General features: G+C 41.9%; 1 protein-coding gene across 1 annotated transcript; it reads left to right on the top strand.

Moving 5' to 3' along the window:
• The first annotated feature begins 4,178 nt into the window (after nt 1–4,178).
• LOC137884793 (placenta-specific protein 9-like) lies at nt 4,179–17,916 on the top strand. The gene is made up of 3 exons (XM_068726808.1): nt 4,179–4,475; nt 17,095–17,186; nt 17,615–17,916. Exons 1-3 carry the CDS (start codon nt 4,412–4,414, stop codon nt 17,762–17,764), a joined length of 306 nt encoding a protein of 101 aa, XP_068582909.1. The 5' UTR covers nt 4,179–4,411; the 3' UTR covers nt 17,765–17,916.
• Nucleotides 17,917–18,110: the final 194 nt, after the last annotated feature.

Raw genomic sequence — 18,110 nt, 5'->3', positions numbered from 1 at the left:
ATGGGACTGTGCTGGTTAGGGGAAGGGTCTGGAGGATCCAGGGGGCTACGTGTTGTAATTTCCCACCTCTGCCAGAAGGGGTCCTTCTCATCGCTGGCTTTCAGTGCAGGCCTGGGTGAGTACAAACGCTCAAGTCGCTCGCTCAAGTAGCTTGAGTAGAATATTTGGGCCGCAAAGTTCATCCTGTACAAAGCACTGTCCTGCTACAGTCCAACAAGTCTCTGGATCCGAATCGCTCTCCTCCTCCAGCTGCTGTGTGTCCCAGGCATAAGAGGACACTGGCTAGAGCTGCTCCCACGGTGTAACGTCCCCTGCCCCAGGTCCCTCCTTCTTTCCTTGCCCTGGGGCTATTTCAGAAGGGATTACCCATGGACACATGGTGGCTCTACAGAGTCTCTACAGTGGCTTGGCTCCTCCCAGGACTCTATTCCTGGTCCCAGACCGGGATTACTACCCAATTCTATGACGTAGTGCTAATCAGACAGTCTAAGGAGATAGATGCAGACTTAAGGTTTATCTAGGGAGCAGTGATCTGGAGGCTCAATCACACAGAGGAGACGACAATGGAATAAGAGAATAAGGATCAAATAATTGTACCTGTAAAATTTGTGAAAAGGAACCATAAGTATCTCTATGCATATTATCTAGAATCCAGATGCATTGCACATCATCTTAAAATATTCTCAATGGAATGAGCAATCGGATGCATCTGAAAGAAACTAAAGCATGAAGTTGCTGCAGAAGATCAAGGATTTCCTGGATAAGCAGTACATGTGCAGTAACTGTGGAGAGATGCAGGCTACCAGGCAGCCAGATAACAGAGACTTTAGGGAAACGAGAAGAGGTAAATTGGCTGCTGCCAACACTCAGCAGGCGGTCCAGATCCTATTCAGCTCTGATCAGATGTCCAACGTCTACCTCAAATCTGAACTGAACAGCGACAGTGATGCCAGCGTTCACTGGACAGGTTCTTTCCAGATAATGAGTGTGCCCCAACTCAAATCACTACAGGAATGTGTATAATCAGAGATAATCCCTTCAGCAGACATGGCTCAAACTGTATTTGCAGGTAAATCTGAGCGTAGTGAATGGAGTGTAAGATGGGTGGAGCTTACCTCAGAATGGTACAGAAAGTGTTGAGTAAGTGTCAGGCACAGCAAAGGAAATTAAGTTTTACAAGTTTAACTTGTGACAGTCTAAAATCTCCAGTAGTGATGGTGTTGTCTCATCTGATAACATTCCACACACATCTGCCCCAGAAGATCTTAGCTACTGCCTATAGAAACTTACCTTAATTATTAATTTGTGTCATAAAATGAAATTAGAAATAGCCAATGCTATTGCCTTTTAGAACAGATCCAAACACTTTCTACACGTCATCCAACCTAGTTTACCAGTGATACTGACTTTTTATTTTTATTCAATACCCATCTTGTGGACGGAAACTATGTCTATCCCACTAGCTGGCTAATCGCCACCGCTCTGCACTGTGATCATATGCCGGTTACTGTTGACAATGCTGACCCACAACTGACAGTGACAGGACGGCATTTTCTCCAAAGTGTAACACCAATCCTACGACCCCCCCCCCCGACACAAAACAAATAATCGGAAAAACTCAAGAGAAGAAATCTGCATTATTTCAAGTATAACTTTCTCTGTTTAGACAAAAAAGAGTGGAAAGAAACGTAATATCAACTTTGAATATCTGAAAGATTTATCTTCATAATTTGGAAACTATAAGAAAAGGCAGAAAAGATTTCCCAGTCTTCTCATCATATAATATTATAATTATTAAATTGAGTATGACCACTTAACAAACCTTAAAGTAGTCTTTAGTCAGGCTGTTTCTGTAAGCACAGCAAATTCACAATAGGATTAAGACGCAGTCAAGGGAAACCAAGGGTCAACGAATGACCTGTGCTAAAAGCAAAGGGTGGAGCTCTGTTTCTTTTGATGGAGTCACAGACTTCACACACACACACACACACACACACAACACATCTCAGCCAAATTAGATTTAGCTCCTTAAAAAGTGTCAGGAAGACGGTGTATGCCAGAGGCCACACAGGCGCCGGCAGCTGAGCTCACTTCTTGGCAACAACAAGGTGAAGATACCTGTTTGTCTTGATAGACTGATGGTCTCCTTCATCTCTTCATGCTTGTGAGGACATTTGGTCATCAAAGCGACTGGCAGTCATTGACCGAAACGAATAGACAGACGAGGACCTGACAGGAATAGACGAAGACAAGGTGACCCCGCCTCCAGCAGTCTGTCACGCCACAGATCAGCGTGACGGCGGCCCACTGGATGCCATGATCCTCTGGCTCTGTGTTGGTGTCGACAAACACCTGACTGAAGGGTCACAAGATGAACTTTGACATACATTTACATTTGATATCATGCTGGTTTAGAAACCTCTCATTTCTACTACGCATTCATATGACTTTGATATCTTTGGTGACACGCTCTTGTGAAAAACAAAACCACATTAGATTTATATGATCATTTCATTGATACATTTTGAGCTCTCTCAGTTTACAAATATGTTAATACGCTATGTCACATGATAACTTGTCAACACTGGGGTCATGAGACTTTTGGGATCTAAAAATATAATACACTTTTTGACTGTCTTAATAAAATATTTTTTTTAAATTATATAAAAGAGAAGAAAATAGCAAATAGAAATACCAATAGTTATATAACATTAATACTCCACATTAAATGTATATCTCAGATTTATGGCTTTGTTTATTGTATGTTTGTTTTGCGTGTTTTATTAGGACCTCACAAAGCAGCACATCGTTGTAGCATTATTATTCTTTTTTTAATTTATTATTAATGCTCTGCATGCTTTTAAACCATTTGAATTACCTTTTATTTTTTTAATGTTATCTTCTTTTTTTAGAGTGACCTTGTAAGGTCAGTGCCGAGACAGGAGCAATGTATATTAATGCACGTTCATGCATGTTCATGTTACATGTAACTGCAAAACGTTTTTTAAACAATTCATAAAATAAATGTGAGAGGGAAATAGCAACCGGCATTTTAAGTTGATCAGCTGAGGAATAGCTTAATTTTTCTGTTAAATGTTAGAAAAACGTGTCTCCCATTTGTGATGTTTAGCGAATCGAATTCATTCAGACAGTATGAAGTTATTATTATTTTACTTAGTGTGCCTTCAAATGTGATTTCTAATCCTTTCGCCTCGCCTAAAAGGACATATGAATTTCCACCAAGTATAAATCAGTGACCAAGAAGGTTGGTTATGTAAGAAAATATATAGTGTTATTCTTGGCACATAGTCATATTTATCTTTCCTTACGTCCTTGGCCTGTACCTCCTCTGGTTTCTATCTACTGACAGAACGACTCTCCTCTCTGCTTTGATCCCTTCTCTCACTTTTCCTCCAGTTTTGTTTTCTGCTGCTTAACCTGCAGATCTGCTTAAGAGGCCGGACAAAGAGAGCAGAAGAAAGCCTGGCTTAATGAAGATAACCACATTTACGACGTAACAGTCTTGGCTGTGTGTTTGTGTGTGTTGAGTCACAAAGACAGAGAGAACGAGAGAGAGAGAGAGAGAGAGAGAGAGACAGAGAGAGAGAGAGAGAGAGAGAGAAAGAAAGTCAATTCAGTGAGAATAACAGGAACCAATCAATGCGATTATAAAGGGCATTCTGTGCTGCAGAATTGATTTTCGACTTCTCTGACTTCCTGCTGAACAGAAACGCGGGGCTGATTTCCCCAGAAAGAGCTGGGCAGCTTTTGTTATTCTCTGGATTTCATAGGGGGGGAAAAATACAGTTTAAAGTTATTAAAGAAAAACAAATAAAAGCTTGTGTACTTCAATCTTACCTTGTGTGTAGCTGGAAATGAGTCATCTTTGATGCATCGCTGCATTTCTATACATTTAGCTGCAGGTCAAAAGATTTATAATACAATGCAATACTGGAATATGTTATGCATATAACATTGAACAGTTTCTGGGAATATGCTAGTCCCCTTATGTCATGTTTCCTTTATAAAGTATGTAAAAATAATTATCTTTTATTAACTTAAGTGTGACCATTATCAAACCACAGTAACCTTCTTTAAAAGTCTGTCTGTGGCTGAACTGAGATCTGAGTCCCCTCCCCAGTACTCCCCTCCCGCCCCTTCTCAGATACTGAGCTTTTTGTTCTGCATCAAATGTTTTCATTTGGAAACTGGCCGCAACCAAGTCCACGAAGGAACCATAAGAGAGCGAGAGAGTGAGCGCAGGGCAGAGAGGGCGAGTTGTGGAGGAGAAAGAAGTCTTTTTGTTTTTCACTCTGGTTCTGAATTGGAGGACATTTTGGGGGGGCTGTTTGTGCCTTTTCTTTCAACAAACTCTTCACTCTTCATCATCAGCCGCTCGCCAGGTTTCACCATGACCCGCCCCTCCACCTCTTCAGTTGGACTAATCCTCCTTCTGATTGGCTACGCTGCAGCAGGTAGGGGATGTAGCCGGGTGTAGTCGGGAGGGTGGAGGGGGTCGCAGGTCAGACAGGAAGGGCCACGAGGACACACAGCTGGTTCAGTGTGTTGAGTTAACAGAACGGGTGATTTATGGAGTGCAGTGGATGTACATCATCTGATGCCGATGGTGACCGCTCCATCTATTATGTCTTTGTTGCATTACATTTGTATATGTATTTCACAAATGTAAGTATGTGTAGTGGATGGCTGGGTGAACACACACACAAGGCTGAACTAACATGGGCGTTCACACGCATACATGTGAGTCTGTGTGTGTGTTCAGGGACTGCCAGCACATCTGTTACCAATTTCAGCGCAGCTCTGGCTGCACTTAATCCAATATTGTGTCAGCATAGTTTTTAACAATCTCTCCCTTTCCTTCACCCATTACGTTCATCTGCCTGCTTCTAGCCAGCGTGGTTGGCTTTGTTTTCCCAGCGTTACTAAAGTGCAATGGAAATGCACAAAAATGTGGGCCAATCCCTCCAGAGCCAAATCTGTGAGTGACGGCTTCAAGTGTGAATTACACTGACTTCATACTGCAAGAATGGTCAACTGCAGGAAGCACGCAACACAATGAGCGCTTGGGGTACGCAGCAAGCAGAGGGCTCACACTCACAAAGCATCTGACCTCATGTTTCTTAAAAGCTACATTTTAGGTAAACATGGGTGGAATAGTTCCAGTTTAAAGGCTTTTTTATGCTTCGAGGGTCACTATAAGGGCAGGATATAGCACTCTCTTGATGTCAAAAAAGGTTCTATTTGAGTGAAACAATAAACTTGCCATGAAAAGGCTAATGTTTTGATGGAAATCTATGTGTGCGCATTATAAACATTGTAAACAGGTTAAAATCTTTTCAAAAAGTGTGTTTGTTCCCTGCGAAATTTTACAGTTACAGTTGCAGTTGTTCTCCCTTAATACAGGACCAATCTTCAAAGATTTGTATCCCTTTAAGTCACTTGGACACAAAAAACAGGGTGGAGGTTGAAAAATATCTAAGTTGCTCTGGAAGTGTTGAATTGATAGCTACGAAAACAGTTGAAGTGTCAGTTGAAGAGTTTGAAAATAAAGCAGAAATATCTATATAAACTATAAAAGTGAACATTGAAATATCAGTAGAACTGTAAGCGCTGGAGATAGTTGAAGCGTTGAAGTGTGTTCATTTCGAGGCATCAGTTGGCATGCAAGCTATCACAGCAGCTGAAATGTCTGTTAAGGTGGAAGAGCTGAAAGCAGCCGCATTATCAGTTGAATTGTAAGCAATCGCACACAATGAAGTTGAAGTGTGCACATTGCAATGCCAACTGACACTTCATGTCAGTTGGCATGTAAGCACTAAAAACAGTTGAAATGTCGGTTGGAGCTGAAAGTAGTTGAATAAAATCAGTTGATGTGTAAGTGTATGCTCTGAAAGCAGTTGAAATGTCCCTTGACACGTGTGCATTTAAGTCAGCGGAACTGTCAGTTAAAGAGCGCAAGGTGAAGGCAGACGAAATGGGTGAAAGCATTCAAAGTGTCACGGCACATTTGTTACACCATATGCAGTTTTTCCACTTCACACATTCAAGCAGGCCGCCACGCAGTACACACATCTTAGGACGGGATTTCGTCCTTCGTTGCTCATGCTTGTAAACTGCTTTTAATGTTTGGGCGTCTCTCAGATTGTACAAACACCGTTGTTGGGAACTAACGCTCTGACTTCTCAATTTTGCACTTGGCTGAACACCCTCTCTCCTGTAGAGACGCACACACACACACACACACACACACACACACACACACACACACACAATGTTAGATCATCATATCTGTTTGTGTTTCCTGTTTCCTTGGAGTGTGGGGGCTTTCTCATGTGATTGCTCAACCTCCTGGAACAGTTCTGAAAAAAAAATAAAGAAATTAAAAAAATAAAAAAAAGTCTTCATACCAGCTGGACAAAAAACAAAAGCCAACACAAATGGGAACGACCGCCTTCTCGCAGACTGGTGACAATATGAACTAACTATCTCCACCAGTCAGCTATTTTGCATCGGCCACATCAATGCGGCCTGTTTATTGCACACGACACAGGCACTTCTTCCTTTTCATAACGGCATTCATCACCAACATCAGCATGTAGCTCTCTGTTGCTGTGTACACACTGATCACACAAACAACTTGATGGAGGCACAGCTGTGGTTTGGAGGGGATTTGTTTTTGTGCGTGTGCTGATCGTTAAACCAGCAGCACATTCTGCTATAGCTGAAGATTGTGGCTGTTTTGAAATGCAGTAATAAAAAACGGTGTGGGAAATCTTCATGACTTAAACAGACTGCTTATAACTCATCTGTCACTGTCAAACCAAAGCAGGCAAGGTCTGCCAAATCCTTTCAACAAAACCTCCATCACGGAGCACACAACCAGGGCAGTACTTACTGTACCATCCATCCATCCGTCTTTGTTGGCCTCCCCGAATGTGCCGAACTTTGCACCCCTTCAGTTGGTGTAATGGAGCTTGTAAAATATTTCCATGGGATATCTCTGTAAAAATCAACGCAGCCTGATGCAAAGGCACGGCTGGACATGGGAGCACAATGTGCAAAAATAAGATGTGGAAATGATTTCTGGCCGCTTTTATTGCTTAAGAAAGAAACAATTTTCAGACTCGGTGGTGCATTAAATGACTTGTTAGGATGGATACCGTTTGTAGTGGGTGATCGGCAAAATATACAATTACTGTGTCTTTATCAGTCAAAAAAACAAAAAAAAAAAGAATAAATGTCTGCTCATGAAAAACAGATTCATCTTCTTAAGTCCGTGCCAGATGTGAATTTGGTGAAATTAACAGCTGTAGTTGCTGCTGAAGAGCTTTGAAGATGGAAACCTGAACAAAGCCGCAGTCTGTGTTTATTTGACAGCAGACCTTGGGTGTTTTTGTTTAAAACAAAATTGTATTTCCAAGTGAGCACATGTTCAGCTTGTTTTCCAATGAGGACAGTGAGGGCAAAATGAGTAACATGAAGGTACGAAATGGAGAGGAAGAGGTACTGTCGGGAATTGGATTAAACCAGAAAGCTTAAAAATGTAATATTCTTTCTCTTAGTGCTCAAACAAGTGTCCAATTAAAGCTGTGAAATCCAAAGACCCCCAAACCAGTTTGGGGGTGGAGAGTAAAGTTTTTACAGTTGGAAAGAGCTCAAGGTATTTTTGGCTCATTGGAAGTCACTAGCTCACTGTTGGTTATAAGAGAAAGTGTATTTATATGGAACGAGCTCTTAACCATATTTTTTTAACATCCTTGTTTGGGCATTGGCAAAGCAGCCACGCTCCGAGAGGAATGATATTGACAAAAACCCGCTCTGCAGAGGCGACCTATAACACTGACTTAACGGCGTTAATATCCAACAGCACTACACGCTCTCAGGCATTAGCGGCCTGTGTGCGCTCCAAATCTTTAATTTAAATAATAAGCGGTGCCAGCGTTCAGTAAATGATTTGGAGGGTTCACTCATTTCTAAAGTATTAATGATATCAATGCTGCCTCCGAGAAGGTGCTAGAAAATGGAAGCAGAGTCTTGCCAGAGAATGTGGACTTCCCCTCAAAATATGTGGGCTTCAAAAGAGAAACAGGTAATTGGAAACATAAGTGTGAGGGGAAAGCAGCAGGAACAATGCATGCATACCCCCCCCCCCCCTTATCCTGCTGAAGTGAATTCACACCAAGAGCGTTATGGTGGTCCTCTGTGCCCTGACTGTTGCACAAATGTTTATTCATTTAGTGATCTGCCACTCTCCTGCTATAATAAGTAAAAGTTACTTGATTGAATAAAATGCAACACATAACATGTATCACTCCCTCCAGTAAATACACGACACCTTTAGTGTGTTTCCACTGATGGATGTATTCCTCGTTGTACGCCACCGTCCTCAATCCACCGTCAAACTATATAAATTACATTTAAACATACAAAACAATCTGACATTAACATTTACATAAACAGTTTGAAAACGCAAATATTCACGATGACAGATTTACATGCGTAACGTACCTCACTGGCTGCACACAACCGAGAGAGAAATGAGTCCACTTGAAACGTCCGATCAAAGATGATCACTTTAACTTGAACCGTAATACTTTGACTTCAGTTTACTTTACTTAACACCTTTAGCGACGTCTGCCGCTTCACGTGTCCTGCTGTCACCGTGCCACGGCCATACACGTCCCAGTACAACAACACACACAACAATAGTTCCCTCCCCCTTTATAGAAAACAAAACGAAAACCCATACTCATAAAAACAAACTGTACAAACAAGCATTCTAAACAACGACATAAATAACCTTTATGGCAGTTAATTTTATTTCTTTTATCCCTTTGCCATATTTGTCTTTGCTGAAGATTTAGGAGGTACTCTTTCTTTCACCTTGTCCAGAATTCATTTGTCAAGAATTGCACCTGTTCGCCATCTCTTGCGTAGGTAGAGATCCTGGCTCACAAATTGACCAGGAGGGAGCGATATGATGTTAGACTTCACCATGAGAATATGGTTGGGCGTGAGAGGTTCAAGAGTTATTGGATCATTTAAGTGCTCTGTTGTAAGAGGTCTGCTATTTACAATAGCCATCACTTCATACAGAAAGGTCTTAAGTGATGCACTGTCAAGTCTTTTAGCAGATTGATCAAGGATTGCTGTTAGAACGCTTCTGATGGTCCTAATTTATCTCTCCCATACACCTCCCATGTGACTTGATGCTGGGAAGTTCATTACAAACACATCCATGTTCCTTTAACTGTTCATGATCCAGGTCCTTCATTGCATTCATGAACTCTCCCTTTGCACCAACAAAGTTAGTACCTTGATCACTTCTCAACTGTCTTACATTTCCACGTATTGCGATGAATGCACGCAATGCATTTATGAAAGCATCTGTAGTGAGATCATCAAGCATTTCAATATGTATGGCTCTGGAACACATACAAGTGAAAAGAAGGCCATACTTTTTCAGTTCCTTTCTAGCTTCTTTCACATAGAACGGTATGTGAGAAATCTATGCCACAATATGTGAACGAAGGGGTCATTTCCATTCGTTCTGCCATCTTCGGATCCTGTGTGTTCCTTCTATACTTTTTGCATGTTGTGCACTTGTAAATGTGTGAGGCAACTGCGCTGCTGCATCCTGTAACCCAAATTCCATTGGATCGCAATTAATTTACAGTCATTCCTCTTCCTTGATGATGCACCTTTTCATGTTAGTGCTTGATGAGTAAAGAAGACGCATGACTTGCCTTTGATACGATGGCAGGATGCTTGATATGTGGGTGAAGACTAGATCTTGTCAAACGTCCCCCAACCCTGAACACACCGTACTCATCTAAAGGGAGATTTAGCTTGTATAGCTTGTTCATTTTGTCTTCAGGTTTTACTTCCTTGCATTGCTTTATACTTTTGATTTCACTGCTGAATGCTTCCGTTTGGACCAATTTGATGATGAAAAGCTCTGCTTCCAGTCTTTCCTCAACACTTGTGGCTTCACTTGTTTTAGGTTTGAGACCCTTGATTTGCTTAGCATGTCGCTTGAGACGAGCAACAGCTCTTTTCCAGTCAGAGAACTTTCGTCAGGTGGTCTAGCAATGTCCTGTCCTCCTTTGCTTTGGTGTTGAGCACCTGGGCCTTTCGAAGTTCTGGATCGTTGTCAATGACCTCACTCAACTTGACATCTTCTATGGGCAGCTCTCTTTCCCACAGAAAATCTGGCCCATTAAACCAAGTTGAAGCAACAAGCCGATCTGCTTTTAGGCCTCTTGAAACACAATCTGCAGGATTATCTTCGGAACGTACAAATTGCCATTGCTGGGGATCTGTAGCAGACTTAATTCTTTGGATTCTGTTCGCCACAAACACGTGGAAACGTCTTGCGTCATTGTTTATATATTCAAGAACGACCTTTGAGTCTGTCCAAAAGTATTCTTGAAGACCATCTATTTCGAGCTCATTTCTGAGCATGACACTTGTCCTTGCTGCTACAACTGCTGCAGATAACTCAAGTCTTGGTACTGTGGTCACCTTTGTGGGCGCAACACATGCCTTCCCCATGACCAACGAACAATGGACATCTCCATTAGTGTTGATGGATCTGAGATAGGTACACTCCCCATAGCCTGTGATGCTGGCGTCTGAGAAGTGGTGAAGCTCATACTGTTTGACATACATGAAGTTTGCTGGAATATAGCACCTTCTGATCTGTACGTTTGACAAGTTTTGAAGATCTTGTAGACATGATTCCCACTGTGTCCTGAGCTCTTCTGGGAGTGGCTGATCCCAACCGACACAGTTGTTGCAATATCCGCTTTCCCAGGAGAATGAAAGGGGCTACGAAACCCAATGGGCCGAAGATGGAAGCTATTGTAGATAGCACTCCTCTTCTTGTCCGTGGGTGTTCCTTGACTGTAACTCTGAACTGAAACTCATCAGAGGACATGCACCATTGAACACCAAGAGCTCTTTCCATGAGTGGCTCTCCCAAAGCCATATCAAGGTCTTTGACACTTTCAGTGCACTCTTCCTTTGGTATTGATTTCAATACATTGTTGCTGTTGGAAATTAACTTATGTAGTCTTAGCTTGCCTGTGCTACAAAGCCCTCTTGCTTCCTTGACAAGATGGATTGCCTCAGCATCAGACGTTACACTCACCAGCCCATCGTCAACATAAAAATTCCTTTGGATGAATTTAACAGTGTTTTGGTTAAATTAATCCTGACCTTCTGCGGCTAGATGTTTAAGCCCAAAATTGGCACAGCCAGGTGAGGAGGCTGCCCTAAACAGATGGACTTTCATCTGAAAAATTGATGAAGGAGATGCTAGGTCACCATTCTCCCACCATAACAACCTCAGGTAGTCTTGGTCTTCAGGCCTTACATGGAACTGATGGAACATTCATTCCACATCACACATAATAGCAATCGGGCCCTTGCGAAACCTACAAAGAACTCCCACCAAGGTATTTGTGAGCTCTGGCCCAGTAAGAAGGTGGTCATTCAGTGACGTGTCTCTGAACCTTGCTGAACAATCAAAGACGACACGTATCTTTCCAGGCTTTTGAGGGTGGTATAGCCCGTGGTGTGGAATATACCAGACTGGATGATTGTTGAGTTCTTCTTCTGGAACCCTCTCTGCATCACCACGAGCAACTATGTCTTTCATGAAGTTCACGGAGTCTGAACAGTATTTCTGGTCTCTCTTGAGCTTCCGTTTCAAGCCCTTTAGACGCTGAACAGCACATGACTTATTATTGGGTAGATTTGGTCTGTCTTGTTCTGAGAGGTAAGGGCATTTCATAATGACCATCTTGTGTTTGATTCAATCTCTCAGCTTAGTCATGAAGTGGAGATCTTCCTGAGAGACAGTTGCCGCCTCTTCAACTCTTTCACTGAAATCAGATTCTAGCATCTTAATTACATAATCTGGACTGATCATTTCTTTGATCCAAGTCCTGCAAACATAGTGAACTTCACCTTTGAGCTTGACTGTTGGTTTGGGTTCAGGCGTTACTTGCCTTACAATGATTCGGTGACTTACTCCAATTGCATTGCTGTAGTGCTCTGGTGGTTCACCATAACTCACTATGCTCCAACCTAGATCCGTTTCCTGAGCAAAGGGTTGGTTTTCTTCTCCACATACGACTGCTCTAGGCATTAGCTCTTGTGGGCAATTGTACCCGACCAGCAGACTAATTTCACATTCCTTTAGCGACGCAATGTGTTCTGCAAGATGCTCCAAATGAGGCCATGCCTTAGCGGTCACTGGAGTTTGAATATGTGTCCGATTAGCAGGGATAAATTCAAAAGTGTAAGTTGTTGGCACTGTGATTTTCTTAAAGGAAAATAGCCCTCTTATTTGTAGGCGTTTGAGTCTTTTACAGGATACAATTGTTCCCTTTGACAACATTGTAGATAGTTTTAGCTTCACTTGTTCTGCGTTTGTTTCTAGAACATTTGCCACTTCTTCCAGAATGAACGAAGAGCCACTTTGGGAGTCTAGCAGAGCATAGACAAGAACTTCCTTGCTTGAATCACTTTGCGTTGACACATACAGGTACTATCGCTGAAGTCTGTGTACTATTGCCATATTGCACCACTCTGTTCAATGTGGTTTCCTTGATAACTTCTTGTAGTTGTGTTGACTGTGGTTCTTTCTCTGCCATAACTTAGTTCCTTATAATTTTCTCTTCTTGGTTCTTGTTCCTGCTTTGAGCGATCTTTGTGTAGGCATGTGGGATGATGTTTTGAACAGGTGTCACAGACCATCCGGCTAATGCAGCTCTTGGATTGATGGCTAGGACTCAAACATCCAAAGCACAGTCTCTCACTCAGAACGAACTTGACAATAAGTTTGCTTAACTTGTGTAAACCGTGTCCAAATTTCTTACAAAACACACTTGTGACTATGTTTCTTTCACTGGTGTTTGTCACAAAGATCTTGGCACCTACAGTTTGGTTCTTGGAGGTAACTATGGTTTGGTTCTTGAACTTTGCTTTATCAGGTTCACTTTGTCGTAATGCATGGTAAGATGTTATAGGGTTGCACGCAATACTAGCTTCCATTGATAGGAATGTCACAAAATAATTAAAGCTGGGGAACCTTCTGTGTTTCAGTTGGTATTGTGTGGCCCTTCAGTTCCATCCGGTTCTTAACCAATCGGGTAGTTTTGCAGTTAGTTTTTGATTCTCAATACAGTCATTAAGAACCTTTAGACTCTCATTGTGAGCAATAGCGGATTCACAACTACGTAAATAGTCCACACATTTTCTTAACTCCCTAGAGGCTATTTTTGGCCAAGCATGTAATTTGTCTCAGAAGGCTTTGGCAATTACAAAAGGCTTGCCATATCGTTCATTGAGCAGGTCCCATGCTGCGTGATATGAATCTTCAGAATCAATCAGAAAGTGACCATCTAAGGCCTCTTTAGCTGCTCCTCCCACATACTTCTGAAGGAAGATTTTTGTCCGAGGTTGGAATGTTTTTCCTCTCATTTAGTGTCTGAAAGGACGACTTCCAATGATTAAACTTGAGTGGATCCACTAAAGACTGTAGGCTCTGGAAAGGGCAGCCTATTTGCTGATATAGCCTCAGCCAGTACTTTCACAAGCTCTCCCATGTCGTTTTGAAGTACACTTCTTGGAGCCACATCTTCTAGTGGTTGTGAATGCAGATACACAGGGTGCAACTGATTACTTGCTTGCTCAAGTATAGGCAGCTTAGACGTATGTGGTGTAAGCCTATGGTCCCGATATAAGTCCTTTTCATCATAGACTTGAAGCCTTGCTCTGGCTGCATTCAGTCTTTTTAGCTCTTCCAAACGCTCAAGCTCTCTTTTCAAGTCTTCTTCAGACCTTTTTCTTGCAGCATTGTCTTCTTGCCATTTCCTTAATTAAGAGAGCAGCTTCTTGTCTCTCCTTTTCTATCTTACGTTCCGTCTCTTACCTTTCTCCTTGAAGACAGCGAGTTAATGCAGCTACTTCTTGGTCTGCAACTATCAGCTTGTTCTCAACTTCAAGTCTTTGCAGCTTCTCTTGGTGGCACTCTTGCTCAGCCATAATCTTTAATACAGCTCTGGTGGCTGCATACTCAGCAGCAGCTTCTTGGCTTTTAACTGAGGATACATTAGAGCGAATGGAACTAGCCTTAGCACACTTGGAGTCTGGAGATGAAACACTGGAAATTGTAGATGCGAATACAGAGCTTGCATCCAGCCAAATCAGTTCCTCCTCGGTTCCTTGAATTTGAGCATTATGTACCACAATATTGGTGACTGATATGCATTTGTCCAGCTTGCGGTGCATTTCATGAGCTGGGCTGTCAATCCTTCGATATTCATCATAAACTTTATTCAGTTCAGATAATTCTCTTTGAAGAGTACTGATGTGTTCTTGTAGGATGTTACTGGGATCCTGTTTTGTTAAGGATTTTTTTAGCCACCTTAGTTAAAGCTTTCCAGCGTTCATAGATACCGTCAAAGCGTGGTAGTAGCCCTTTTGTTTTTTCTTTCATTGACGTCTTTTTTGTCTTGAGCAGGTCTTCATCACTGTCAAGCGAGCTGTTTTGATTCCCCGTTGCATCGTCTTTTGAAATTCTTTTCCTTTTTCTGTTAACGTGCAGGCTTTTTCACTTCGTCGAGGCTCTTCAGGCGGTACCATCTGTTGTACAGCACTAGACTCATCTGCCTGCTCTGGCTCTGCCACTTGTTCTAGAAGTGCACCTACATATTGACTCTCTTTACTTGTTTGTGACATTTTTAATTATTTGAAAGTGACCTGTACACAATCAAGTTGTCCCAAATAAGCAATGCAGTTCACAACAAACATTTTACAAAACCACTCAAGAGAATATGATATACTAAATTAAGTCACTCTCTCTTAAATTAACCCTTTAAAGTATAGTAGGCGTTACAAAAGTATGGCGTCAGATCAGTCTCAATAATTGCAAATACACACAGAAAGACTCACAAATGCAAACAGAAAGATTCACAAATGCTCACAGAAAAATTCACAAATATATTTGATTTACAAATGCACACAGAAGGATTTACAAATAAATTTCACTCACAAATGCATGCAGAACGATTCACAAATATATTTCTGCATTTGTATGTGTTTGTTTGTGCATCGCACTGCATTTGTTTGTGGATATCTCCACATTTGTTTGTGGGTTTTTTGAGACTGCCCTGCAGTGGCAGATTCACAAATGCGTTTTTTTCAACCTGGACCTATCTGTAGCCAATCAGATGTCAGCCTCATTTTCAACCAATCACATGAGCGCAGCTCCCCCCTCCCCTCCCAACGTGGCTGCCAGCGTGCTGTGTTCACACCAAACGCGCCGCAAATTATTCGCGCAGCGTTAATTGCATCATTACAAAAAGCTTGAAACATATTAATATCTTGCAAAACCCTGTTGTTATGTTAATTCGGTACACACAGCACCTTCTAGTCCCTTTTATTTTTTCAATCCTTGTGTCACCTTTCAAAACTCAAACTTAAGTGTCTGACTTATGGACGTTTTCATGAAAAAACGGATGAACTTGTGTGTCCTTTAACCTTAAACAGTCTTACCTGTGATTCCGTCTTGACGAGCCCTTGTCGGGCACGAGCAGGTCCGGGAACGTTCACGCAGGTTTGAGTTCGACAATCACTCCCTCCCTACACAACACCTTTAGTTCGTTTCCACTGATGGATTTATTCCTCGTTGTACACCACCGTCCTCAATCCACCGTCGAACTATATAAATTGCATTTAAACAGACAAAACAATCAAACATTAACATTTACATAAACAGTTTGAAAACGCAAATATGCACGATGACAGAATTACACGCGTAACGTACCTCACTGGCTGCACACAACTGAGAGGGAAATGAGTCCACTTGAAACGTCCTATCAAAGATGATCACTTTAACTTGAACCATAATACTTTGACTTCAGTTTACTTTACTTAACACCTTTAGCGACTTCTGCCGCTTCACGTGTCCTGCTGTCACCGTGCCACGGTCAAACACGTCCCAGTACAACAACGCATGCAACAATAATCCCCCCCCCCCCCCCCCCCTTTATAGAAAACAAAACGAAAAACCCATACTACTCATAAAAACAACAAACGACAACATATAAACAAGCATATTAAACAACGACATAAATAACCTTTATGGCAATTAAAACATGAACGTTTCAGTTGCAAACAAGCAAAATGAAAAATTTTCTCATGTTAGATTTTAAAGACTTAACTAACTCATTACTTTTACAACACCGAAATAGATGCTTACAATAGAGGGACATTTTGGGAGGAAAAAACTGTTGCTTTGCAGAGAGTTACATGAGAAGATCTCATGTTTGGATGCTAAATATGAAGCCACTGTCAGCAACAGGTTAGCTTAGCATAAAGACAGGAAACTGGGAACAGCTTGCCTTTATCTTGAGTCACTCACGCATATCCGACCACTGAACTGTTTGTGCAAACCTGTTTATTCGCCCACAAAAACTGGAGCATACATGCACCAGCGTTAGCTGTAAGCTAGCTAGCTAGCTAGCTAGCTAGCAGGTGCGCCAACTGCTGACAGGTTGAAACAATATTTTTCGTATCATCTGGCCAGGGCTTTTATAAATCAGTTCAGTACTTACTGAACAAATGAGATACATTTTAATTAGTGAGCTTCAAACGTGTTGGAAAGCTGTTTTTTGTTACCTTTGGGCAGAGCAAGGCTAGCTGTTTCGAGCTATGCTAGGCTAAGCTAACTTGCTGCAGTTTCAGCATCTTTTCATCAAACTCTCGTTAAGAATGTGTACAATTTCTCAAAATGTCAACCTATTCCTTCAACATCCAATATTAGAGTTTGTCTATTGCTTCTTTAGTGGGCAACCAGGTTTGGAATCTGTGTTTTTGGATTAAATGTCTGCTACATACCAGAACAGGTTGGACTTGTGAGGGTAAAGTGAAATGCTAATTTTGAAATCATTGCTAAAGCATATGATCAATAGCCTTTATTCTTGTTTGTGGTTTAAAGTGGCCTGCTTGCGTAGATTATACACTATAAATCACTCCAATGTGCATGTTTTCTGTTTGCAGGAGCCAAGACTGACATGCGGCCTCGGGCGGTGCGTTCGAGTGCCTGTCAAGAGCACACGAACCTTCACAACCGTCTGGATGTGGTGGAGAAGGTGCTGTTTCCGATAATAAAAAAAACAAAAAAACCTCACATTCAGCACTCAGCAGTTTGAAACCATCAGGGCTCAGGATGTTTTTACCCCCCGGCATTGTCAGCTTCATTTATTAAATATCAGCTTTCTCTCCATCTTGCTCTGCCAAAAAAAATCTTTCAAGGAACTAGTCGACAAAGACTGCCAAAACCACAGTCACTTACTGTGCAAACCACGCCCCCCCCCCCCCAAAAAAGAAACATGATTTCTTAAATTATCCCAAAACGCTGATGTTAGTCTACATCACATTCATCTGACAACAACCCACGCTTACTTTGACCGTGAATAAGTGATTGTACACTTGGGTGATGACTATTATTCATACCACAACTTATTAATGCATTATTCTAGTGTCAACCACACACAACTATGTCTTCCGTCTGCTGCAGAAAGTGGAGGACACGGTTGAGAAGTTGGAGGCCGAGATGGATGCTCTTCTGGATGCCATCGAAGCCCCAAAGTGGCGCCCCCTTTTGGACGACGCAGGAAACACAGCGGTGGACATCTTGGGAGACCCAGGGCAAAAGGTCTTGAACTAACCAGACATCAATGGAGGAGGGATTCAAGGGGCCTCTTGAACTTGGACTTTAAAGGATTCAAACTGTTTCCATGACCCAAAAAAGTGTTTATGCATTTACTGTATCTTTTTTAAAATTAAGTTTTTTTATCTTAAAAGAGGAGGCACAAGGCCGAGCTTGTCTGCGTTTTTTACTCTTGCTAATCTCGTAACAGCATCATCTTATTTCTTCCAGCCTTAAATTCAGCTCCCCCTGTAGTCAATAGTGGCACAGCTCATGTTTACAGTGCTATTCAAAGTCTCTTTACTCAAATTTACACCCCTGCGCTCTGTCGCCCTCTACTGTCTGCAGACAAACTGTGTCTCTG

The sequence above is a fragment of the Cebidichthys violaceus genome, unplaced genomic scaffold, assembly GCF_023349555.1.
Source record: "Cebidichthys violaceus isolate CVI_PGR_0920_01 unplaced genomic scaffold, fCebVio1.0.p SCAF_10, whole genome shotgun sequence".
In the NCBI taxonomy this organism is placed as follows: domain Eukaryota; kingdom Metazoa; phylum Chordata; class Actinopteri; order Perciformes; family Stichaeidae; genus Cebidichthys; species Cebidichthys violaceus.
This window is presented reverse-complemented; position numbering and strand designations above follow the sequence as displayed.